The following is a 26,367-nucleotide window of genomic DNA, read 5'->3' as shown; positions in this document are numbered from 1 at the left end:
AGACTAGAGTACGTATCTATTATGTAGTTGAGGCAGAGAGACCAGTTAGCTAGAGACCCTACATTATCTGCCTAAACTTAAATAATAGTTACCATTAAAGTTTACATTTATTTTTTGTGTGGGTACGTGTATGCATGTTTGTGTGTGTGTGTATGCGAATGTGAGGCCAGAGTATCTTTCTCAGTTACTCTTTATTATTATTATTTTTTTTTATTTTTAAAGACTGGATCTCTCATTTATTCAGAACTCGCTTATTTGGCTATGATGGTGAGCCAGAGAGTCCCAGGGATCTGCCTGTGTCTGCCTTTTTCAATGCTGGGATTACAAGAGTTCCCGTAGGTGCCAGGGATTGAACGCTGGTCCTTGAATTTGCATGGCAAGCATTTTACTAACTGAGCCATTTTTCCAGCCCAAATCAGAGATTAAATAGTGTTCCACTGGGCTCTCCTCACCATGTAACTAGCCTGGTACAAATTCTGGGTTGTGTAATTGACACGTACTTCCTTCATCTTCATTTCTGTCTGTGTGGCTCAGCACTGGGTCTCCAGCACCCGGGACAGGACTTGGCACACTCTAGCTACTCCATCAATGTTTGCCAAATGACCAAATGAATCAGCAATCAGGCTCCATGTGTCCCAATCTGCATCTACTTTGGGGTTGTTTAGTTCAACTTGACAGATCTTTATAGAGTGCTTTTTCTGCTCCAGCCTGCTTGCCAAGGAGCTGAGGGTATGAAGATGAATAGCATGCAGTCTCTGTCTTCAAGATGCTCAAAGAGAGGCGCAAGGAGCAGACACAGAGAGAGACAGAATGTGTGGCCAGTGGGAACCCAGGCCTGGGCACAGGACCCAGGAAACATAAAGGCAGGATGTTCAGTCTGACCCAGGGGCTTCAAGGAAGACCTCCCCTGGACAACATCCCTGAGCTCAGTCTGCCCCGATGAGTAAGGGCCAGGCCAAAGGAGGATGGAAGGCGTTCTGAACGCAACGGGCCTCACTGGCGGAGAGTGAGTGGGACCTGTCGCTGCCAGTTCACCAGCAGCATACTTCTGTGGCCTGCTCTGCCCGGGAGCTCCGGAGGTGAGAAATAATGGTGGACAAAGCACGGCCCCATCCTCATGGAGCTCGTGTCCAGGCACACAGGGCCCATTTTCCTTTCAGCTTTGATGGAGAAACAAAGTGCAGAGCAGGGCGGGGTACAGAGGGGGCCGGAAGAAGAGCAGGACAGAGTGTCCCATGCCTGAGGATGGAGCTGAGACCCCACATGCTTACGCTAAGGATCTGGGCTTTGGGAAGCCCAGCTGCCTGTGAGCGCTCCTGGGTCTCCTCCCAAGGGATGTCTGCTTTCCCCAGTCTCCTGGTGGCTGCAGGGAGACTGCTGGCTGTGCCTGAGAAGGCAGTGCTTCCAGAACCCCTGTGCTGACTCAGAGGTTTGGCTTCTGAGTCTAGGCAGTGAGCAGGGAGTCTAGAACACAGAAGGAATTTCTCAAGTGTTTGTCAGATGAAAATTTGTTATCGGACAATCCCTTTATCTGCAAAACAAAATAGCTAATTTCTTTGATATTTGACTTGAAGCTGAGGATATAACTCAGCCCCTCCCCCCCCACTGTGTGTACGTGCCTTCGAATGCCTGGGTGTGGCCTTGGCAGTGTGGAATTCCATACGTAGACCAGGCTAGCCTCAAACACACAGAAATCCACCTGCCTTTGCTTCCTGAGTACAAAGGCACTCGGGGGAAGGACCTGTCTTTATGCTTGGCTACTTATTTACTTACTGTTTTTTATTGTTTGCCCTTGATCAACCCGTCCTGGTGGCACACAGTTACAGTCTTAGTACTTGGGAGGTAGAGGCAGGGATCAAAAGTTCAAGGAGAGTTTGAGGCCAGCCTGGGCTACATAAGATCCTCTCTTGAAAACAAAACAAAAGCACCAAAAGGGAGAAAAAAAATGACCAGAGACTAAGAATGAACGGCATTATAAGATGCTTGGAAAATAAGATGACCTTGCTTCCAGTATTTAGTTTAACTTGTGTAAAAGGATGAGACGTCAGAAGTAAAGCCCATGTTCCTTTACGCACAGCCCTGTCCATTTATACACCCTTCTCCATGTGCATTCACAGTTCATGTACCTAGCCACTCCTGTATCCATCCATGTATCCGTGTATGCATGCACACATCCATGATGAGGTGCGGCACTGTACAAAGTTCTGGAGATAAAGACGATTTCATAGTGCAGTGGGGTTAGTGAGACCCACAAGCAGATAAATACCAGTGAGAAATTCTAGTCAGGGTAATAGCTGGGGGCAGGAGAGATGGCTCAGCAGTTAGGAGCTCCTGCTGCTCCTTCAGGAGGACGGGAATTTAGCTTATAAATGCCTCTAACGCAGCTCCAAGGGATCTGAGCGCCTCTTCCGGCCCGGTTCAGCACCCCACCCACATGCTTCACGTGTCATGCACGTGCACACATATACATGAGTAATAAAATAAATCATGGAAAGGGTAAATTGGGATAGAGGGCTCAGCCGTGAAGAGCAGTGGCTGCTTGTCTAGGGGATCCGGGTTTGATTTCTAGCACTCACATGATAGCTCACAACTCCAGCTCCAGAGGATCCGACCCTGTCTTCTGGGCTCTGTGGGCACCGGGCACACATGCGATGTGGGGCATCTCTGCAGGCAGAACAGCCACACACATAACGTAATTTAAGAATGTAAGTCAACTGGTTGGTTAGAAGCCACACAAAAGCTTATTGACAATCAGAATTTTAAAGGATGAGACTGGTATTTTCAAAGTTTGAAGGAGAGTAGGAAATCCTTTTGCCTCTGAGAAAGAACACAGGTAAAAGCAGGGGACACAAATCATGAAGGATGTAGGCAGGTGTGCCTTGTTGTAGCTATCTGGCAGGTTATTGACGGTGGGGAGAATCTGTTGGTCTCTAGGCATCCTAGGACCCTGGATCTGCTCCAACCTAAGACTCTGAATTTGCTTTGGGAAACTGTTCAGAGGTATAAATGTTCCAGTTTTCTGCTGCAAATAAGATGAAAACTGTAGCCAGGAGCAGGGGTGCTCTGGTTTCAGCAAGAGGCCACTCTCTGCCTACTGTTTTTTGATCACTACTATTCTTTAGACAGTGTTCATTTACATTGGCTCCAGACCCCAAATCAAAGCAAATCAGAGTGACAGAGGTGTGTCAGCGAGAAGAGTAATTTGATGGAGAGTGCATTTGCTCTCTTTTGTGAGTAAGCAGTTTACGTCCTGCTGGGTTGCAGCCTGCTGTGGCATAAGGACCATTTCCAGTGATTTCACTTTGCCTCTAACAAAGCATGCTGTATAATTACTTATTAGCCAAAGAACACTGTTAATACAGCCACTGGAACGCCTATAAACTGTAAAATCCTCACATTCGGGTCTGTTAAGTTTCTTTATCAGTGTCTAGAATCCCACCTCCTCCCATCAATTTAGGAGAATCCCTGAGATACCTCTGAAGCCTGTGTCTCACATCCAAGTCTCATTTCCATAAAAATGACTCAAGACTGGGCTGGGCGTGGTGGTGTGTGCCTTTAATCTCAGTGCTGGGGAGGCAGAGGCAGGTGGATCTCTGTGAGTTCAAGCCAGCCGGTTTTACATAAATAGCTTCAGGTTAACCAGGGCTGTATAGTAAAATGCTCTCTCATTAAAAAAAAAAAAAAAAAAAAAAAAGACTCAAAATCTGTGTTTCTGCTTTTAAAAAACATGTCTCTGACAAATTTTTGCTACATCAATTGTTTCCAGGTCACCTGTGACTTTGGGGAAGACTGAGGTCTGAAAACAGAGGGCATTTCATGAGGCTTGGGGCTTTTCTTTTTCTGACAGATATGAGGGAAAGCAAGGTAGAGACTCATTCTAAGTTTGTTCTCCCCTCCCCAAGCTGTGTGTGTGTGTGTGTGTGTGTGTGTGTGTGCGTGTGTGTGCGTGCGCGCACTTGTATACACGTGTATGCATGTGTGCGGCCTTGGCAGTGTGGAAGTCCATATGTAGACCAGGCTAGCCTCAAATTCACAGAAATCCATCTGCCTTTGCTTCCTGAGTACCAAGGATGTGCCACTATGCTTGGCTACTTAATTACTTACAGCTTTGTGGTTGTTGCTGTCTGCTTGAGACAGAGTCTTGCTATGTAGTCAGGGATGGGCAGGTGACTCACTATATAGACCAGGCTGGCCTCAAACCTCAGCAAGGCCTCTCAATAACCTATAAAGAAACTTAGGACAGTGTGGAGCAATATCCACTGATGGTTTCTGAGCTGAGTCACAATTCAAAATGACTGGCACAAATACTCTCCACCAATCTCATTAAATATTCAATCTATATTCAAAGTTATTAAATATTGAACACCATTTAATAAGAACAAGAAGTTAATCAAGCCTTCGATTGGTGGTAGGTTCAGGAGAGCTTTTTGAGCAGTGGTTCTCAACCTTCCCAGCGCTGAGGCCCTTTAATGCAGCGCCTCATGTTGTGGTGACCCCAACCATAGAAGTATTTTCATGGCTACTTTCTAACCATGATTTTGCTATTGCTATGAATCATAATGTAAATATCTGTGTTTTCTGATGGACTGAAAAAAACCCTGTGAAAAGGTCAAACCCAAAGGGTTCGTGACCCACAGGTTGAGAACCACTGCTTCTCTCTGGGATTCATTCTAGTCTTTCCCCTTCCTCTTTCTTTTGCTGAAGAGAATTATTTTTATTTGGTGTGTGTGTGTGTGAGAGAGAGAGAGAGCGAGAGCGCAGGGGCAGTGGGCATGCCATGCTACCTGTATGAAAGGCAGCTTGTGGGAATTGGTTCTTTCTATTCACCACGTGGGTTCCAGGGATCAAACTCAGGTTATCTGGGTTTGCCACACACACCTTTATCTATTGAGCCATCTCCCTGGCTCCCTCACTCTTTCTTAGTGAGTATGAAAATTACATGATGTATGTGAGCATTTCGGGTTGGTGTGGGTTGTTGGGTTGTTAGTATTTGTCTGGGGTGCTTATGACCTTGAATGTCATAGGTACCTGCATGAGCAGGTGTAGGCACTGGTGAGCTACCTTATATTCTGCTTCTTTAATGGCTTCCTCCCTGTACCTCACCAATGGCCAGGACACTAGAGGTCCTGTGGTCTCCTATAGCCCAGGGTGGCTTCCACATGTGACTATTTCTCAGGGTTATGTGTGTGAACTCAGCTCTCAGAGCCGAAAATCTTGTCTCTTTGCTGGCGTCACCCTGGTCCCCACCCCAAAGTGCAAGAAGACACTGCAGCACTAAGAGAAGACTTCTGTAGCTGGGCCTTTTGGTTACTTTATTTGGGTTCCTATATCTATCACCCTTCTCCACCCCAATCCCTTTCAACACCCTAACACTAGGTAGGCAAGAAAGAAAGTTAGAGGGGAAATGGGTCATAAACCTCTTTAGACTACTTCCTGTTGATTAGGGACATCGAGGTTTTTTGGGGGGGGGGCAAGTCCAATCTTCATCCCAGAACACCACAACAAGAAACCCAGCAACCAGCAATCCAACAGCAGCAGCATCAGCAGCAGGAGCACCAGGAGGAGGAGGAGCAGCAGTTGCTACAAGCCCTATTCTCACATGTATATCCTCCCAGAATTCCAAATGTAAACTATCTGCAGCTAGCAAAAGCCACTCCCCTCGTAGAGCACGAGACAAACCATAGTTAACAGCTGTGGATAATCTGAAGCAGCCCCATATCCCACATTTGATTGAAACGAAGCCATATTCATATAACTACAGACTTTTAAAGAAACCAAAATTCTCCCTACGGACTCTGAGGAAGCTTGAGCTTTATTCTGGGTCTGCCACTGGTTTTGTGGCTTTGAGTAACTTATGTTTTTGCAGCCTCAGTTTCCCTTCTTTAAAGGAGGCATGATAGTGCCTGCTCTATAAGATTGTTGTGAGCTTATGTGTATATTTTATGAGTGTATAAATGTCTTAAACGTTTAAAGTTACGTTCTTCTTTAGCGTGTGTGAACATACCACAGCACACACGTGGAGGCCAAACCACACATTTCAGGAGTTGGTTCTCTTCCCCCACCATGTGGTTTCCAGGGATACACCTTAGATTGTCAGGAATGGCAGCAAGCACCTTTACCCATGAGCCATTGCACCGGCTCAACAAACTGTAAACATCTCATTCTTTTGATGAGGGAAGACTATGCTAGACAGACCTGAGGAGGGTAAGACATGGAACAGCCCCAGACACCCTAGAGTCAGGTGAGGAGATAGACACCCTTCTCCAGTGCTTTCCTGACTCACGTTCTACCTGAAGAGTTCAAAAAGCCCCCAAGTTCTTGTCTTTCCTTTACCCAGCCAGTCTCCCATGTCCCTGGAGTCCCCAGTGGGTCCTCTCTGGGGGTTCTGAGAGAGTCTTTTTAGGAAAGGTGATCCGAGCAAGGAGACACAGGAGAGGGAAGACATGAGGGGCCAGCTCAACAAGGAAGGGGACAGTAACCATTTTCTGAGCCCTGGGCACTCCTGTCTCTGGGATTTATTTCTAGGAAGGAGGAATTATCCCAGCTCAGCCAGAAGAGTTATGGCTTCCTCCCTTCCTCCTGTGGAAAGACACCATCCTTGTGCCCACAGAGGACAAACGCCAACACAAAGACTTGAGCTGGGGTGTTTGCTCATGGTACCCTTTTCTTCTCCCCCAGGTTGAATATATATAGCTACCGTGTGTATGTGTCTGATAGGGCTGTAGCTCAGCTGGTACAGTGATTGCCTGACATGCATGATGTCCTGGGTTTGATCCCCAGCACTGTGTAAAACCTGGCATGGTCTCATTCACCTGTAATCCTAGTACTTAGGCGGTGGAGGCAAAAGTTCAAGGTCATCCTTAGTTACACAAGAAGTTCAAGGGCGGCCTGGCATGGCCCAGTGCCGCCATATCCAGCTGAGTGTAAGCTTTTGGGTCTACCCTTAGGCGAGTAACATAGTCATAGAGGTTAAACTTCCCAAATAAACTTGCAGGAGTTGGGTCAGGCCACGTGTTACAATGTCTCTAGCAGGGGCCCCTTCAAGCAGGCTCTCCTGGCAAGTGAATGATGGATTGTGGGTTCCAGCCGACCCGAAGCTGACTCCCAGAGATGTTTGCTAAAAGTGCTTCTGGCTCTGTTGTGACATGTGTTCTTGGAGGCCTGCCACTGGGCAGGGAAAACCCAGCTTTATAGATCCATGCAGCTTTTTAGAGTATGGCAGAGAACCAGGCACCCAGCCCTTCCCCCTCAGCCATCCTTAGACACACGATTCCAGCCGGGTGGCGTGTGAGTGCGGCAGAGGGACCAGAGGGGCAGGGCAGCCTGCTTTGTATTGCTCTTGAGTACCATGGTTATCCAGAAAGACCCACCCACGTCCATGAACCCATGAACCCACTTAGAAACGGGTACTGCCACACAGAAGTCGGGTGAGGGGCAGGGTAGAGGCAGAGCTCAGAACCCAAGAGCCACTGTGAAGATGAAGCCGTGCAAAGCCTAGTTTAATTTTAATTAAGTTAATATTAGCTGCAGACAATGGCCAAATATCACCGTTCACAGTGCCAGGAACGGAGCTTTGCTTTAATTCTCAGAGGGCTTGTGGTGCTGTTAGTGTTCCAGTTTACAAACAAGGAAACTGAGGCTAGAGGGATTAAGTGACTAGTGTCACAGTGAGTGGAGCTGGCCTCCCCGAATGAGAGTCACACCCTGTGGGGCTGTGGAGCTGGGGACTCTTTCAGTGTCAAATTTTGTCTCCTCAGATGGGAACTGAATATATAAGCTAGATAGTAGGTCCTGCATAGGAGGGCACTAGAGAGGGGGCAGAGAGCTCCTTAGGTGCAGAATTTAAGGACGGACTCACTGGGGGGGGAGGGGCAGTGTAAGTGCAGGCCTGTTGGCTAAGGGCCTCGCCCTGTCTCGGCCACCACCACAAGCTCTGCTTCTAGGTTGTGAATAAGAGGCCCAGGCATCAGCTGTCTATTTGATTTAACATTCCAAGGTGAGGAACGGCTGGGGGTGTTGGTGTGGGGCTTTGGGGCCTTGAAACCCCAAAGCAGAAAGATCTCCTCTGCTCACACTGGTGGGGGGGCGGGGTGGGGGGCAGGGCAGCAGTTATGGGTAAACCCTGGCTTGGGAGAAACGTGATCTGGCGCTTCTGGGAAGAGCTTCTTCCTCTGGCTGCACAGGAGCCCGTGCCTAGTGGCTTATCCCCCAAACCACAAACAATATCCCCGCTTTTTTGGTAAAATTCTTCCTCCAGGTGCACGCCACCTTCCCCAAGTGTGGACTCCTCACTTGGGTTTGAGTTCAAGGGAAGGAAACACCCCACCATTCCCACCTCTGACGAGCAGGGAGGCAGGAGCGAGCCTCTCACATCTTGGAGAGAAGAAGGGGACGGAGGGCTTCCTGTGCCATTCGAAATGGCCAGGCGTCCCCACCGCCGGGCCAGGACCCTCTTGCTGTAGCTGTATGTGGCCTAAGGTGTCGCAGCGGGCTGGTCTTCCCGGTGCCTCTGGGGGCGGTGCCAGGCCTCCGCACCGTCATTAGCAAGCACCCCTCTGTGCTCCCCGTCCCTGGTTTAAAGCCCTGCCCCAGGCTGCAGGAAGCAGAGCTGGTCGAGTCCAGCCTTTGGAGTTGACCACAGCATGGCAAGTTTTTGCTCTGGGACCTCAGTGTCTGCGTTTCACCAAGTGCGGCTCAGAGCAGCTGTTTCTGTACACTGAGTTCTTTGCTTTTTTTTTTGCGTTTCCCGGGTCCCTGTCCTCGGCTTATCAAAAGCTCAGTTTGGGGCATATTCCTTGTTCCCTTCTGTCCCAGGCTGCCTTCTCCAGCCAGAGCTTCTAGAAAGAATAGGTGAGGAGGCCACTCCGATCCACCGGGAGGGAAAAAGAAGGGAAGAGAAAGAGGAGACAGACACGAGGGGTTAAAAGGAAGGGAAATTCAGAAGAGAGGGAGCGGGGAGAAACGGTAAAAGAATGGATGGAGGCAGAGTAGGGAAGTGAGAAGAGAACCGAAGGAATGAAAGAAGGCCACCGGCGGAGAGAAAGCCAGGAAAAAGAGGGAGCGACTGCGCGCGATCGCGGGGTCTGAAAGGACCAAAGAGAGAGGAAGGCGGAGGAGGGAGAGCGGAGGGAGGAGGGCGGAGGGAGGGGCCGAGGACGCAGGGGGTGGGGGCTGCCGAGGCAGCAGTCGCAGCGGCTTCAGCCTCCTGCTCGCTCACTCGTTCTCAGTGCCCGGAGCCGGGTGCCCGGCTCGGGTCGGTTCGCAGCTCCCGCTCCTGCTGGGGACCCGCAGCGCTCCGGACCGCGCGCGAGCCCCAGGCGCGCCGCGGATGCAGGTAGGTGGTTGGGTGGGGTCCACGGGGACCCGGAGCCTCGGGGCGCTGTGGGGACGCCGGGCCGTGGTGTGGGCTCCAGCCCAGGGATGGTGCTTGGCGGCGCCGCGACTAACTTTCTACCAGCCCCGCGGGCCCCCAGGCTGCCCCGCCGGGTCCGGGCCGGGGGAGGCGAGGCTGGCCGGGGGCCGAGGGGCCGGGGGCTGGCGGGAGCGCCCGCGGGCTGTGCGCGCCGGGGAGAGCCTCGCCGGCCTGGCGCGTCCCCCGGCCGCAGTCGGGACGCAGCGCCGCCGCGCCTCCACGTGCGGGGGAAGAGCCGGGAGTCGCGGGGCGGGGGTCCGGAGGGAGAGCCCCGCCGGCTCGGCACGGCTCGGGGACTCGCCCGGGGCGCGGGACACCCGCCCCGCGCCGCGTCCTCCGGAGCCGGGTCCGGACGCAGCGCTGCGCGGCCGCGCGCAGGTCCCCGCGGAGCCCAGCCAGCGCCACGCGCGACGTGGGCTCACTCTTTTCCCCCTTGTCCTGCCTCCCCACTCTCTCCAAGAGAACCCCGGGCCCTCTGCAGTCCTGTGGGTCACCCCGACGACCTACCTCCCACCCCCGGCGGGGACTCCAAAACCTCAAAGTTAAAGGAGAAGCGAGTCACTCCTCCCGCGCCCGTGGGTGGCTGTCCCGAAGTTCCCAACTTCTCTCGCAGTCGTGGGCGGTGGAGCTGTGGGTGGGCAGACACGGTGGTCCTGGGGCGCAGCCACCTTTCCCCAAGACTTGCTTTAGTCTCCTAGTTTTTAGTGTGTGTGTGTGTAGAGGACTTACAAATAGGTGAAATCATTCCTTGCGGGACCAAGGTCGCGGGTGGGACCGTCCGTGGTCCGCGAGCGCCGGTCTCCGCCTGGCGGGTCCCGAGCCCTCGCACCCCCGCTTGCTTCTTCCTGGAACCGCCTCCCACGCCCCATCCCGCTGCCGCGGCGCCGCGGGACTCCGTCCCTGTGAGCCCGGGCTGCGAGGCCACCGGCATCCTCCCGGGCTGGCGACGCTCTCGGGAGAAGCCGCTCCGGGCGGCCGGGATCGCGCGCTCCCCCACGCCCGGCCCCTCCGGGCGCCGGCAGAGCACCAAGGATGCTCCGGGGCGGCGAGAGCCCCCGCCGCCCGGTTCCCCGCCGCCCCAGCTCCCCGCGCTCGGCACACCCGCGTCCGGCACTCTCTCGAGTGAACTGGGGTTAAGGTCCCGGCCAGGTGGTGGCGCGCGGCCGGCGGCCGGGACCGCCGACCTCCCGCTTCCCCGCTTTCCGTGGTTGATGGACTGCAGTCCGGAGCGGGCTCCGGCGAGGCTTAGCCCAGGCTCAGAAGCGGCCGCACAGCAGGAGTCTGCGGGGAGGCCCGCCCACCGACCCTTGCCCACCCCTCCTCACCCCGCGCCCCGAAGGTTCAGTCCGGTGCCCCAGGGCATTGCCATCAGCCCCCTCCCCCAGCCTGGGATGGCGCTTCACCTTCTGTTCCTTTGGCGGATTTCCCAGCGGTGTGCACCAGGCACCGGCTCTTGCTGTTGCTGAGATAAGTGCTTAAGCCGTTAGAAGATTGGAGCCCTGTAACTGCAGTGCTCCCCTTTCCTCCCATTCCTCAGAGCAGCCCCGAAGCCCCAGAAGCCAGGGACTCTTAGAGCGGGCCAGGGGTCGAGGGGAAGTGATTTAGCTTCCCCGCCTAAGGGCCGAGGACCTGTTGTCTTCCCATGCTGACTTCATCACTTTCTTGAGCTGAGGCAGGTGTGAGGCCGCTGCAGGATGAAGAGGCTGGAGGGCCAGCAGGTTGGAAGGTTAGAGGCAGGACGCGAACACCAGCATCTCCTGAGAGCGGCCGTGCCCACCTATGGCGAGTTTGTGCTTGCGCTGTGTCTGCTTTCAGGTGTCACGGACCTGGCTCTCGCGTGGCCTGTGAGGCACGCGTGGAGCACAGCAGGGGTTGCTGTGTAGCCGAGTAGGGCAGGCATCCTCAGCTGAAGCCACTCCTGCGGGATCTACAGGGAGCCTCACAGGTGCCCCTGGAGAAGAAGGCTTTCCGTAGCCCTAATTGCTAACCCCAGGTAGTGGAACGCTGGGCCGAGGACATCAGAGTCAGGGCCCAGGAGGACTCAGGTTCAGCGTCCGGCCCACAGGTCCACCTTCACCTCTACGGAGGCGGAAGGTGAGCAGTCGGCTCTGGAGGCAGAGCCCTGAGACCTTAGGGCCAGGGAGAGAGCTGTGGAAGCTGCTGTGGCCGCTCTCCTCCGGCCTGTTTTCCTCACCCCTCCAGGTTTCATGCATTCCTTTGCTCCTCCCTAGCCTCACTCTGAGAAGGTAGGTGCTGGCAGGTGAGATGGCTCCGCTGGGCAAGGGGGCTTGCTGCCGAGCCCGACAACTTGAGTTGATGCTGGAGACCCACGAAGCTGTCCTCTGACCTCCACACGTGCTCTCCATAATAAATAAGTAAAGAAACAAATAAATGCACGCAGTAGAATCTAGGGGCTTGGATATTCCGGGCTTTGTATGAGTTGGGCATTTCTCCTCCTAGGGACATTTGGGCAGCAGGTAGTTCTGCAGTTCCGCCTTGGGCCCAGGGACCCCGATCAGACAGCGACAGTCCCCAGCTCACCATGCTGACATCCTGGCTCGTTCCCTCCCACACTCGCGGTCTAGTGAAGGGCGAGGCACACCACGAAGGGCCTCTAAAGCATTGCTGGCGATGTAGCAAACGACCCCAGCACTGCCTCAAGTGGCTGGCTGGCTCCGTGGTGACAAATGGAGACAGTTGCCTATGAAGTTTGGAGACCCGGAACAGCAGTGTTGCTGACCTTATATGTGGCACTAGAGAGCGGCCCGGTAGAGCTGCTGCTGGTCAGAGCACGGCAGGAGGGAGCTGGTGCGCGTTGACAGCTGGGATCTTGCTAGGTCTCCATAGAGACCGCTGCCAGGTGACTGTACCTTTGAAACTCCAGCACCCAGCTGCTTGGCAGGCTGTGGAGCCCCGCTGTACAGACAGGCGGACCCCCGAGTCTCTATACGGGGACAGCAGTGCAGTCTGGGGGACTCCACTGCTGCTGAGTCCAGGTGTCCCCAGTGTCCCATTCAGGTTATGGCTCAGTCAGTAACATGCTTACTGAGCGAGCGTGATGACCCGAGCCTGATTTTCAGAACCCCGTGAAAAGCTGAGCATGGTAGTGTGTGCTCCCTAATCCCAGCACTGGGGAGGCAGAGACAGGAGGACCCCTGGGACCACTGGACAGACAGCCAGCCTAGCCCACCAGGTGAGTCCCGGGTCCCAGTGAGAGAACCCCTCTCGAAAACAAGGTGGACAAGCTCCTGGGGATGACACCCGAGGCTGACCGCAGCCGGCGTGTGCACATACACCCATAGACACCTATACACACACGCACACACGTCAATAAATAAGCGTTAAAACCGAAGCCCGTCTTCCAGTCTGGGAGACTGAAGGGGTCGTTCTTCTGTGGGGGAAGGGCTTGGAGAAACACAGCTCCTTGGACCCATTCTTGGCTTGTCTCATGATTCCGTGGGCCTGGGGTGGTCTTCCTAACTGCCATTTCTATCCAGCTCCCAGCCACGCTGATGTTCTCACTGTGGGTGTGGGGAACAGAGGAAAGGGGCTGATTTTCCTGCAGACCCTCCTGTTCTGGAGCGGGGGCTGGGGCAGGGCTGTGGTTTAGCACCAGGGGCGCCCAGGACGAGCTTACGTGCAGCCCCCTCCCCCAACCCCCTCCAGGTGGCTGTAGAATTAAAAGAATATTTTATCTTCATCAACACACACACAGAGAATATGTTGTCATGTAATTAGGGAATAAATAGGTGTCCAGGGTTGGCTGTGGGCTCTGGGCCCTGTGGCTCTGTGGGGGTTTGTTAAAGTGGTGTTATAATGGGGAAGGTGTCACCCGGTCCCTGAGCCCCTCAGGAAACTTTCATAGCAGGGTGGTCATTGTCCAGAAAGGTGTGTCGTCTTCATTTTAGAGAAAGGAAGTGGGTTGGGGAGGTGGCTCAGCTGGTGGAGTGCTTTCGTAGCTTGCATGGAGCCCTGGGTTTGAACCTCAGCACAGAACAAACCAGGTGTGGTAGCACAGGCCTGCAATTTCAGCACTTAGGCAGTGGAGGCAGGAGGATGAGGAGTTCAAGGTCACCCTCCACTAAGCTGCAAGTCCAAGGAGTGGGCTGAGGGAGACCCTGTCTCCGCATGGAGGAAGGGAGGGAGGGTGGAAAGAATGGAAAAGGAGAAAGGGAGGAAGGGAAGACAGGATGGAGTCAGCATGACTCCTCTTCCGCTGCTGGACTAGCCGTGCTTCATTTGACAGTCGCCAGGCAAGGTGTTCTTAGGGAGAAAGGGGGCAGGAATCACCAGTGGGAGCTGGCTTCGAGGAGCCTGTGTTGACACCTTCCGTTGGTCTGTCTGCCTCTGACTTGGAGCGGAATCTCAGCGGGAGGGGGAGCCTCTTCCACTGGTGATGGGGTCCATCTACCATGTGCATTAATTAGGTCCCAGAGAGAAGAATCATAACAGAATTGTTCTCCCTAAATGCTGGTATTTTTCATCTGGATTCTATTTATTGATTATTTTACAGTCGAGAAGGAACAACAATCCATGTTTCTTTCTTTCTTTTCTTTTTTTAATATAACAAATAAAGCTAGCAGCAGTAATTATGCAGGCTCAACATGTCTGTTCTGGAGCATGAAGTTGGAATTCATTCAGCCTGAGTGGAACATTTGGGTGAGATCTAATTGAGAAAGACGTTTCAAAGAACAAATATTTAGGATGTCGAACTTGTGCTGATGGCCTCTCTGGGCCTGTGCGAGTACCTTGCATGTATCTTGATCTGCAAAGGTAGAGGAAGAGAATGGTAAGACCACTGTCAGGATGTGAGGCAGAAGCTTGGGACCAGCCAGGCTCAGAAAAGGGGAAAATGATAGCGTCACAGTCGGCAAGGAAGGGGAGACTCAAAATCAAATACAGATTGGATCCTGGGGTAGGCTCAATGAGGGTGGGGAATGGGACTTATGCTTGTCATTTATCTTCTGTAACAGCTCAGGTAGCTATAGAGACAAGAGCCCTCAACTGAAGAGGGTGTCAGAGCTACAAGCAACAGAAGAGCTGCACTCTCCTAGCTGAAACAATGCAGGATTGGTACCGCCCATAACAAGAGGTCCAGGCTATTTTCTGCTCCAAGGTTCTTTCTTTCAGTGCCTTAGCTGCATCATCGGAGATCCAGATACTTTTTAGCTTTTGTTCTCAAGGTCACAAAATGGCTGCAGTGGTTCCAAATGGTACGTCCTCAAAAGCATCTGCAGTGCAGAAAAGCAGGGAAGGGATCCTTTCCCTGCCTCTGGTTAAACTTTGCCTCTAGTCTTCTTGGCTGAACTTGGGAGTCCAGTGCCATGCCTAAACTAAGCAGAGGCAAGGTGAAGAGATTTTCACACCTGGTCTAGAACAATCTTGATTAGCTTTTGAGTCTCAGAAACGAACAAAATTGGAAAGGATAAAGAAGCATCAAGCATCAGTCAGCTACCGAGAGTTCAAGACCTGGGTTTGAATCCTCTCTACTCTGTTTAGACCTCGTAACTCTGGGCAAAGAATTTTAACCTTTTGAGCCTCAGTTTACAGATAAGTTAGCCCAATAGCTACATTTGACCAATATAGGTAGAGAATTTGAAGATTTGACCTTGAACTTCCGGGAGTGTAAACCCAGCTTGGGGGACTTGTATGGATTCTACCACATCCACCAAGAGAGAGTCAGAAGGCAGAGCCAGAGGAGGCAAAATGGCCGGGAAAGCAACCATAGCAGAAAACCATGCCCTTAGAGGGAGCCACAGCAGTCATGGCAGGCTTCCTGGAGGCGCGTTAGTTTAGGGCATATCCTGAGACTACCACGGTAGGCCAAGGAGGGTTGAAAGCTCTATCTGCTTGGTTTATTCTTGCCTTTTCATTCTCAGTGGTGGTGTGGAGCAAATCAGCCTAAACACAGAAACGGCTTTGAGACAGGGTCATATGCATCCCAGAGTCCCGATGTAGCTGAGGATGACCTTGGACTTTGAATCCTCCTGCCTCCACCTCCTGAGAGCTGGGATACAGGCATATATCGCCACATTGGGTTTACCTGGTTTGGGGGCTCAAACCCAGGGCTTCTTTCTTGTTCATTGCATGCTCTACCCACCGAGCCACAAACCCAGGCTGGTGGTTGATGGTGCTTGCTGGGTAGACATCACCATCGTGGTCAGAGGCTGCTGCTCCCTCCAGTGCTGGACTCCATGCTTCCAGTCCTGGTTGCTTCCTCACCTTGACCTCTTAGGCCATGTCTCAGTATTATATTATTGTCATCATCATCATGGCTACGGGGGTTTGGGGATATGTATTTTTGACATGTAGCCCAGGCTGCCCTCAAATTCACTAATGGATGACAATGACCTTGAACTTTCAGTCCTCTTGTTACCGCCTCCTGGGTTCGGGATTCCAGGCGTACACACAACGCTGGCTTGGATAATAGTAGCAGTTTTTGATGCCTGGCTATCATGACATCTGAAGACACCATTCTTCAGAAGTCTTTCATTCTGGGCTGTTTTCACTGCAGAACCATATTCCCAGTGCTTGGACTCAAGGACTTTAGTAGCCTCTTTTGCTATCCCTGGTGACACCAGCCTCCTGCTCTGCCATCTTGTGACGCAGGGATAGGTGTTGGAAGGACATGCTTTCTAGAACAGTCTGAGGGCCTCAATGAAGGAGCTGTTAGTGCAGAGGTGGCCGTGAGTTCTGAATTTGTGTTCTGAGCCCATTGCACAGCTCTGGGGCCACTGACAAGGTGCTGGGGGAATTTTCAGTCTTTTTTTTATTTTTCTTCAAGATATCTCCAAAGCTGGCTCACATGGACCGTTCACTCACAGGATGAGACCTAAGATCTCCAAGCAGATATCTGGGCTCTTCACAGCCTGCCTTGGCTTTATCTTTCCTCCTGCTCTGCTAAGCCTCTTCCCTCCTCCCCTCTCTTCTCATCTCAGCTTCTCTCTTGCCTCCCCCACTAGGTCTTCAACTCTGGACTCCTCCTCATCTTGCCTGCTAGGTCTCTGCGCCTTACGCCTTACGTTTAGGCTTCTTTGCCACAGCAGCAAGCCCTGCCCTTGCCGGGGGTTTTCGGGAAACACCCTCTCTGTAAGGCCTGCTTTGAGCCGCAGCCTCATTAGCCCTCCCCTGGCGCCCACCGTGATCTTGAAGTATTGACCTCTCCTTGCCTGAACTTCCGTAGCAATTACGGCTCACACCGCAAATTCCGAGTTTAATAGGACACTGCTGCTGTCGTTATTTAGCATTATTTCAGGGTGTGCCGTGACTCTCCCACCCACTGGGATCCAAGATGAGGGGGGCTGGGTCCTTATTTGTGACCAACACTGTGGCCAGTAGGTGGGGGATGAACTAGGGCCTACAGAGCAATTCAGTGAATATTTGTTTATTTATTGAGACAGGGTCTCACACAGCATAGACTGGCCTTGAACTCATCTGTGTAGCAACAAATGACCTTGAATTCTTGATCCTCCTGAGTGCTGGGATTACAGGCATGCATCACCAGTCCTGGCTCTCAGCCGGTATTTATTGAATTCATAAACTACAGGAATAGATTATTTTCCTGAGGAAAAAAACCCGGTTTTTTTCCACTCAACCTCAACGGAAGGGACTAATTTTAATGAATGTTTCCCATATGTGGAACATTACTTTAGGCAGTTTATAGTCACCTTGTAACTGTCTTGCAATGGTTCAGGGAGCAGAGCTGGCCAGCAGGGGGCGCTGGGGGTGGGCACAAGGTTAGCCTTCATTCATCTATACCTAAGTATCTTCTCACGGCTCCTGGTCTGTTGGCTTCTGGTCTCAGTCTGATCTGCTGCTTTAGTGGGTCCCCAGGGCTTTGAACTACTTACTTCAGACTGTCATCTTTCCAGTGAGCACTTTACTTGTGGCAGAAAAGGGGGTGAGGCCAGTGGACCAGGAGAAGACTGAATAAATGGTTCTCAGAGTCGCTGATGGCTTCAGATGACAGAGGGCAGGGTGGACCTTCCCCGAGGCGCCAGCAGCACAGGGGGGAACGGCTAGAGCGTTCTGAGAGTGCCACAGCCCAGGAAGCACTTGGACTGTGGGTGTGCTCTAAACGTCACACTTCAGCCTCAGACAGGATCCTAGAGTGGCAAGCCCTCGCCCAAAGTCAACACCTAGCCTCCAGGCGATTGCCGACAGGGACACACGTGTGAATGAAAGAAGCAGGGTCTTGGAAAGTTCAAGTGACAGGCCCAAACCGGATGCCGACCTGGAATGCCAACAGTCCAGGGCTTTCTGAGGGAGGGGCTTCGTGGGATGCCTTCCAAAAACTGCTTTGGAGTTGGTTTTGTTAGATCCTGTCTCTAGGATCTACTTTCCTGCCCTTCCCCAGCCTGACCCGCCTGCTTTATCACCCGAGCTTAAAATAAATACAATAAATATAAACACCCCCAAACTTTTTCTTTCCTGCAGAGGATGAGCAATAATCTACATATGCAAATAAATGGCATGCCAACCCCATGAATATTAATTTGGAAAGGGAGTCTGAGGCTCTGAACTACACTCAGAACCAGCGAGCTGGCATTTTGCAGCCCCTTGGGTACACACAGATAATCAGGCCTCGTGTTCGAAGGCTGGCCCGCTCCCTATTGGCCTCCCTTCTCCCTTCTCCCTGAAGCAGTTACTGGGCAGACGGAAAGGGTCTTGGGTAGATGGGCTTGGGGCTCGAGGTGGTGGGTGAACTTGTCCTGCTCCCATGACTGGTGTCCAGACCTCGGCTTCCCTTCTACCTGGCATCAGCAGTGAGTCACAGGGACAGGACACAGTTCTGGGGACACTGTGAATGTCAGGAAGCCTACAAGGTATGAGAGAGACAAAGCTGGCCTGCTCTGCCTCGCATAGGTAACCAGGGACGAGGAGCCCGGGAGAGGTGGTGACTTCCCATAATGACTCCATGCACTGTAGCAGGAAGCAAGAAGGCTTATTCATTCTTTGCTCTGAAAAGCACATTTCTTTCTGTGTGTGGAGGAGCGAGTGGGCAGGGTGGCATTTCAAGTTTGTATACTTTTTGGGAAGGAGTCACTCTCTTCTGTGCACAGTCAGCCAGGGACAGGTGGCTTCTGAAAACCCTGTCCTGTATCCCATTTGGAAATCACTCATCTCCTCCCTCAGATTTCCAAATTAGATTATCCACAGAGCAAAAGTAATGAGTACTGTCAGATGAGAGGATGACAGAGCAGGATGGACAGTGTGGAGCTGGCGAGCATGCTCCCATCCCGCTAGGACTGGGGAGGTTCTGGGGCAAATGGACAGAGGGGAATGCTATAGCGTGTGACATCATGGAAAATGAGGTGAGGCTTGAGCTGAGGCTGTGGCTCAGAAGGAAAGTGCTTGCCCAGCATGTGCGAAGCTCTGGATTCGATCTCTAGACCTGTATAATTCCAGAGGTTGCAGGGCACACCTGTAACTTCAGCACGTGGGAAGAGGAGGCAGAAGGATTGGGAGTTTAAGATTATCCAGGTCTACAAGTGAGCTGGAAGCTAGCCTGGGCTACATGAGACCTTGTCTCAAAAAAAAAAAAAAAAAAAAAAGAAAGCTACTGTGTCTGGGTTGGATGCAGCGGTGTCCATCTGTGATTACAGTGCTCAGGAGGCTGAGGCAGGAGGATCTCAGCTTGAGGCCAGCCTCGGGGATACTCTGTCGCTCAGAGAAGAAATGTGTCTTGAGCTCCAGGGTGGAGGTTTTCATGAGCTTGTCCCAAGTCTGGGCTCTCCATCACTGCCAACGCCACTCATTCTTTCTCTTGCTCTTTGCTCTTGCTTTTGGGGTATCAGGTCATCATCTTTATTTATTTTTTTTATTTTGAGATAGGGTTGCCCATAGAGCCCAGTCTGGCTTCAGACTCTTTTGGAGACTGGCCTTAATCCTCCTGCCTCCACCTCCCAAGTACCAGGATTACAGGCATACCTCGACATGCTTGGCTCAGCTCACCTTTGGGGCTCCTCCTTTTCCTTGTCTATGAATTTTAAATAATCAGCCCTACCTCATATGGCTGCTTTGCGGGTTCAAGTTCCCATGCCATATCGGCAAGCAGGTATTTCAGTCATTCGGATCTTCCTTTCCAGATAGACCTGTTTGACTGCCCTGTGTACGTGGGTATTTTCGTCCCCTCATGGGTCTTTGTGAGTGATGATGTCTCTTGGTGTGTTTTCTATGAATATGTATTTATATCAGTTTCTGAGCATAGTGTCATGAGACGGTGACAGCCAGTCCCTGTGCTTCTTCGTGTGTTTTTGCCTGCAAGTGGCTACGTTTGTAAGTGTTGGCAGCACCTCAGGTCTGCACATGTCTTTACATATGCTGAAGGCCCAGTATGGCCAGATCTTGCCAAGGTTGGGAAGCTCTCAAGTGCATAGAGTGCCTGGGGCTGTGGCCTCTGTAAGGTATCAAGGATGTCCCCTGCCTCTTCCTCCCATCCCTAGACAAGCCTCTCACAGCCCCCAGAGCACCTGCTAATTGCCCCATGTCCCTTCTCTCTGCCTCCCTCTAGAGGCATTCTAAGCGTGGGAAAGCTGCTGTTAGTGCAGCTAGAACAGCCTTAGGCCATTTGCATTCGTGTTTGCATCTCATTTGCATGGTCCATACAGACTCGCTTTCAGTCCTGCAGTTCTCAAGGTAAAATGTAGCTGCTTTTCTTGAAGGTCATTATAATAAGCCTTTTTAGCCCTTTCTTTTTTTTCTGGTTCAGAGTTTTCTTCCCAGAATTAAGGGGGAAGGGGACTTCAGAAAGATTCCCCAGAAACCATTACTTTTCTCTCAGCTCCTCCAGCTGTCAGGTAAGGGCCCTGGCTCTGCAGCTGGAGATCCTGGGCTTTGGGAGAACAATGAGGCCAGCCTGGGTCTGTCACCTGCTTCTCTAGTTCCTGCTCTTAGTTCTGCAGAAGGAAACAGCAGAGAAGCTTCACCCTTCTGCCGGTTCCTGTCTAGATACCAGAGATACCATGGGCCTGGGCTAGCCTTGGGAAACAGAGGATGAAGTGTATCTTTTCCTTTCATTTCAAACCCCTAATGCATAATTGACGATCTTATGTCACAAAAGGCTTTCCAAAAGCTTCCTCAGGAAGGCTGCACCCAAACAGCACCTTCTCCACAGCCCAGCATCAGGCGCTACATTCCCTCTGTGTCTGTGTGTGTGTGTTTGTGTGTGTCTGCGTGTGTGTGTGTGCTTGTGCATGCATGCTTGGTGTTGAGTGTCATTCTTATTAATTTATTTTCGAGGCAGGGTCTTTCACTGAATCTGGAGCTCACAGATTCGGCTAGGCTGGCCGGCCAGTGAGCTCTGAGGATCCACCCGTCTTTGCCTCCCAGTGCTGGAGTGACAAGGGTGCTCTGCCCTACCTGGCTTTCTGTGTGGGTGTTGGGGAATCTCAAGTCAGGCTTTCATGCTTGTGCAGCAAGAGACTGAGCTAGGTCATGACAGCAAGCTAGACAGGGGTTGAAGAATGATACCTGAGGTTAACCACTGGCCTACATACTCATATATATATATATATATACACATGAACATGAACACACATAATACACACACACACACACACACACACACGGTGCTTCATTGGAGGAAAGGACTGCTATCTCAGAGAAAGAGAGGGGCAGGAAAAGATTCAGGACAGGGATGCAAAAGCAACAAAGGCAGCCAGGCCCATCTCAGGAGGACCAAGGGATGCCCTGATGAGCAAGTAGCACTTCGGACTCCGTAGCTGTATGTTGGAGAAGGGGAGGGACTTATCTGCCATTTCTTTGGTTCATGTACCATGATGGAATGTTGGCTCCTAGTGCCTGGGACTCCGAGACTCTGGCTCTCTACTCTGGTGGGTGCTGCCTCTGGGTGCAAAGAGCATTTGATATTGCATGGGTTCAGAGAAGGAACTGTTGTTCCTGAGTGTGACAGCTGGCTTAGCAGGGGATGCTGGGACAGGGGCAGTATGAGCTGCACAGCCTTCCTGCAGATGGTGACTGAGGACCGGGGAGGTAGGTGGAGCTCAGCAAACCCAGACAAGGGCTCCAGGGCCTCAGGTGGCCCCTACCACTGTCAATGGGTGCACTCACTCGTGGTGCCAGGCACTGGAGCTGGGCTTTGCCTGCAGGTGGGCACCACCAGCCTCTCTTGGTCAGGTGAGGTGTGTCTGGAAGGACTCATTCTCAGGTCTGCATGACTTTGCTTGTGAGTCAGATGGGAGCTGTTTCTACAAGTCCTGGCTTTGTTCCTAGCTCAGCTGGGGGTGGGGGACTAGAAAGCCTCCAGGCTGGCTGTTGCCAGGGGAGTCTCACTCACTGTGGAGAGAGCTGGCACCCCACGACACTCACACATTTCAATCAGAGAGAAGGCTGTCTTTCCTGGTAAGCTCTGTTGTGCAGGATAGTGAGTCAGAGACCAGGGTATCTAGATTTGAATCCAGCCCTGCATGCAAAAGCTGGGTCATCTTGGATGAGTAACTCGGAGAATCCCACCCGTGGAGTCTTTACTGAGCGCTTGCTGTGGGTTGGTGGTGGAAGTAGTGTGACAATGCAAGGGACACAGACACCCCCCTTCATCTCTGTGGGTTTGTCAGAGTATGAATAAGTTAGCAGATGACAAGGTGACAAGTGATAGAGGGGACAGAGCAGGAGGAAAGGGAGTGGTGGGCTGAGGAGGGGCTGCAGTTTTAAATGAGGAGGTCAGGGGAGGTTTCAACACAAGCACCCTCCTAATGCTGGTGTCTTGGGAATGTTGCTGTGTGCCTCAGTTTCTCCATCTGGACATGGGTTTGTTTATTTGTGTATGTGTGCACATAGTGCATATACACAAGATGGCAAGACGTGGGCATGGAGGGTCTTCCTCATTCGCTCTCCACCTTGTCTTTTGAGGCAGGGTCTTTCCCCGAACCTGAGACTCACCAGCTGGCTAGACTGTCCCGTAAGCCCCAGGGAGGCTCTGGTCTCCTCCTCTCCAATGTTGGGGTTACGGATGCACTTCTTCCTCGCTTGGCTTTTTACCTGGCTGTTGGGAACCTGAACCGAGGTCTCCATGCTTATACAGCCATCATTTACCTACTGAACCATCTTCCATACCCTTGCGTGGAGTTTGTGGTATCAGCTGGCACACAGGATTGCAATGTATTGTAATCAATACATCGGGTATGGAGCTGGCCCGGCACACACAGCAAATACTGTCATTATTGTCACTACTTCTCAGGTGGAAGCCTATTTCTCCTGCCTCCGGGAGGTGCCAGCATGGGCTCCAGACGGCAGGATTTTGGCAGCCTTCATCTCCCCAAGAGTGGGAGCGGCTGTGCTTCAGGCCTCCCCAGCTTCTCATTAAGAGGGGACGCACAGCCTTCAGTTGAAGAAACAACACTCACGTTGCCTTTTTACTCAAGCCTCTGATTCCCAGAGGGAATCCTGACTGAGCTGCTAGCAGAATCTAGGCTTAGGAAGTTGCTCCTGGTCTGTATCCTGCAGATGCAGTGGGCTCAGGCCTGGGTTGGGGGCTGTCCACCCAGGAAACTGGGTTCTCAGCTGTGGGTATGAGGCCGTGCCTGCTTCCTGCTCTTGGCCAGGTGACTACTGTCTCTCATTCTCAGGCACTGAGAATCCCTTCAGCGATTCAGATGCAATAATTTACCAGGGCTGAGATTTTTGTGGCTGTAATTTACTGCCACTGCAAAGCCGGGGGACCCGGATCCCAGTAGCCCACGGTATAGATATTGCATCTAATCAATCCTCTATTACTATGCAAACACATCCTATAGGCTACTGATGCCTTTTCCTTCCAAACACTTAATGTATAATTAATGACACTTTGAATGCCAAAGAAGATGCCAGCCCCAAAGCTCCCACTGTGATTTATACCCACCCAGACAGGAGAGTGGCTTATCTGTCCCCTTATCATTCTGCACTGGGTCTCCTCTCACCTTCACAGTGGGCAAAGCCATGGAGGAGAAAGAGAGGGCAGGCAGCCTGCCCCCCAGAGAGCACAGTGCCCAAGTGAAATGGCGGCCATCTTAAACATTTTTTACATTTTAAGGTGAGGTCTGATGTAGCCCAGGCTGGACCTGAATTCACTGTAGCTGGAGATGACCTTGATCTCCTGATTTCCCCTCCTCTATCTCCCCCGTACTGGGATTATAGTACTTGGAACCCCTCCCCCCCATGTTGCCCTCCCACCAGTGAGTGCCCTCTAAGACTTCGGACTCAGTTGTGCTTTAATAACAGAGCTTTGTGCCTTCTGGCTGACTCCCCGTCAATGCTAGCACGTGCAGCACCATATCCAGCTTACGAGACGTGGGGAATTAAAACCAATGCATTGAGTGTGCAAACACTGTGCCACCTGAGCCACACCCCCGGCCCTTGGTTGTCAGCTTTTTGATGGCTCTCTGTCCAGCTCTCGTGCGTTGCCTTCGAGGGAGCCCTCTTCTAAGCTACTGTTCTGCTGACGAAGGCTTCCTTGAGTCCCTGACCGTCCCTGTGGGCAGGTGGAAGGTGTGCCTGGCATTCCTACGCTGTGGGAGGCAGCTTCGGCACTGCTCTGCCCAGCTGTGTGAGAATTCCGAATCACTCACAGGCTAGGTACTGAAAGCAGGCTTTCTTACTTGGTGGCTACATGGGAGAGCAGGGGCGCAGCTGGTGGGTGCTGGCCTGCCATGCTCACAGCCACAGGGCCCACCCCTGGCGCTAAAGAAATGGCATGGTGATTCATGCCCAAGCACTGGGGAGTCAGAGGCAGAATGATCAGACATTCAAGGCCATCGTCAGTTATTTAGGGAGTTAGACACCATCTTGGGCTACATTGAGATCCTGTCTCAAAAGAAAAGGAAAGAAAAAGAAAGAAGAACCGAGGAGATTCCTTTGGAGAAAGTGATTTGGAAGGAGACAAGGTATTGGACCCCATGTGTCGGAGGATTTGCCTGTTCTGGAAAGAGTGGGTTCCGTGAGAAGCCCAACCCCTAGGTTGATCCTTGCTCTCCATAGCTTCCACATTAGGAATGAAGGCAACAGGCTGATCCTAAAGAGACTGTGTCTGTGGGAATGAAGGGACCCACTGCCCAGTGTGACAGTCTAGGAATGCAGTACACAGCGCCCTGGAGAGGGCATGTGGGGCACCTGAGATGAGGGCGACAGGGCCAGCCACTGTTGCAGGTGGACACATGCTCACAGGGACCTTTCTCAAGCCAGAGGATTGGGTTCAAGCCGTCTTCAGTGTAGCCTGCCCTATACACCCAAGGCCTACTCTCTGCCTTGTCACTCAGGACTCCGCTGAGGCCTTGGTGGGTGTCGGGCAGCCTTGCTCCTGGCCCAGGAGCCTTCACAGGGCACAGCCTCCCGCCCCCTCCCTCAGTCCACACTCTCTGAGGCAGGACGAAGGATCTTTTTTAGTACAAAGTGGACCAGGCTGCTGCACTGTCGGAAACCCTTTAATGCTTCCCCGTTGCCCTCAGGATAAAGTCAAAACTCATTAACGTGGCAGTCAAGGCCCAGTTAGCTGCCTCTCTGCATAATCTTTCTCCCCTTTCGCTGAGTTGCATGGTGCCCAGGCTTCAGCATGTTTCCAGCACCACTGGGCCATGGCCCACCTCTCTGCTGGCTCGTGCTGTTGGCGCATGTGATGCCCTTTAGGCTTCCTTTGTCTGAACCTTTCTTCTTTTTCACGGGCCAGCCCAGACGCTGCTTCCTCCAAGAAGCCTTGTCTCTGCCAGGGGTACAGCTTCTGTCCCCTGCAGCCTTATAATCTAAGAGAGCTCCCATGTGCCAGGAATGTAGTCATGTGTGGACCTGGGAGCCAGTGCGTCCCCAAAGATCTGCTGTCACACTGAACTGGGGCAGCCTGGCCTTGAGACGGTCCTAAAGCCTTCCTGGGCTCTCCCTGACCTGTGGGAAGAGGTGGGGCTTAGAAGCCAACTTCTGGGTTGAGGGTGAAGCACTGGAGCTTGGAGCCTTGAGTCCTCTGAGACATTACTAGAAAGAGCCAGTGTCTGCCGGACTTTCAGAAGCATCAGGACACTGAGTAGCTAGGAGAGGGTGGAGTATTGGGTGAGGTATTACCCCCAGGCTGAGGAATGAGGGTGGTCTTACACATTGCACTTCTTGATAGGAAACCATTAAACAGACAGACAGACAGACAGACAAGCAAACAAACAACCTTCCTTCTGTTTTACCTCTGGTTCTGTCTCTGGGTTTCATACACGCTCTTACTTTTTTGTCAAGAGAATAGGTTATCCCAGTCTGGCCTCAAACTTGCTATGTAGCTGAGGTTCACCTTGGACTTTGTATCCTCTTGCTTCTGTCTCCAGAGTGCTGGGATTACAAGTGTGCAACACGGTGCCTGCTAGACCCAGTACTCAGGATGGAACCCAGGATCTTGGGCACACTAGGCAAGCAATCTACTAGCTGAACTACACCCTCAGCCCCATATTTTGACATTTGAACAGCTGTGTGGCAAAAGGGCCTTAGGAAGAGATCTTCAAAGAGTCGGTTTGGGGAAACCCATCTGTGGAATGCCTTGCGTCCTGCTGTGCGGAACCAGGTCTAGCTGGCAGTGTGGGTGGGAGGCAACGTTGCTTCAAAGAGGAGAATGAGGACAGGGGATGACATCACCAGTTCCCAAGCCTCAAAGGTAGGAAGGGCAGAGAGGACCTGGGTTTAGGCCAGGAACTGCTAGGGGCTCCCCACCGAAGGCTCGTGTCCTTCTGGGTAATTTCCATCTTTAATTTCTCGGTGTTTTATGAACAGGGAGTAAATCAGGATCCCACACTGACTGCTTCATGTAAAGGATTAATAAACTAGAGATTTATGGGGCAGTCGCAGAGGAAGGCAATGGAAATGAGAGGAGCCTGGCTTCCCACGGGGCACAGCGAGGCTTAGGACCTTCCTTCTGGTGTAGGGCAGTGCCCTCCTAGGATTTTTGTCCTTTAGGGCTTGAAGTCAGGGATGGGCAGTTAGGTTGGGTCTGGTGC

At 52.2% G+C, this 26,367-nt stretch overlaps 1 protein-coding gene across 21 annotated transcripts in view; it reads left to right on the top strand.

Moving 5' to 3' along the window:
* Positions 1 to 8,729: 8,729 nt before the first annotated feature.
* Positions 8,730 to 26,367, top strand: part of Megf11 (multiple EGF like domains 11) — a 314,659-nt gene continuing 297,021 nt past the window's right edge. For 12 of the 21 annotated variants that reach the window (XR_009592252.1, XR_009592253.1, XM_060384915.1 and 9 more), the window contains exon 1: positions 9,176 to 9,334. Coding sequence is in view for 18 of the 21 variants with exons in the window: in XM_060384915.1 (XP_060240898.1) it covers positions 9,329 to 9,334 (6 nt within the window). In the remaining 3 variants the exon portion in view is untranslated. Of the gene's footprint in view, positions 8,851 to 9,174; positions 9,335 to 26,367 lie in introns of those variants that run through there. The other 9 variants (XM_060384905.1, XM_060384914.1, XM_060384904.1 and 6 more) reach the window with 2 other exon arrangements.

Source organism: Meriones unguiculatus, chromosome 6 (assembly GCF_030254825.1).
Source record: "Meriones unguiculatus strain TT.TT164.6M chromosome 6, Bangor_MerUng_6.1, whole genome shotgun sequence".
Classification (NCBI taxonomy): Eukaryota; Metazoa; Chordata; class Mammalia; order Rodentia; family Muridae; genus Meriones; species Meriones unguiculatus.
This window is presented reverse-complemented; position numbering and strand designations above follow the sequence as displayed.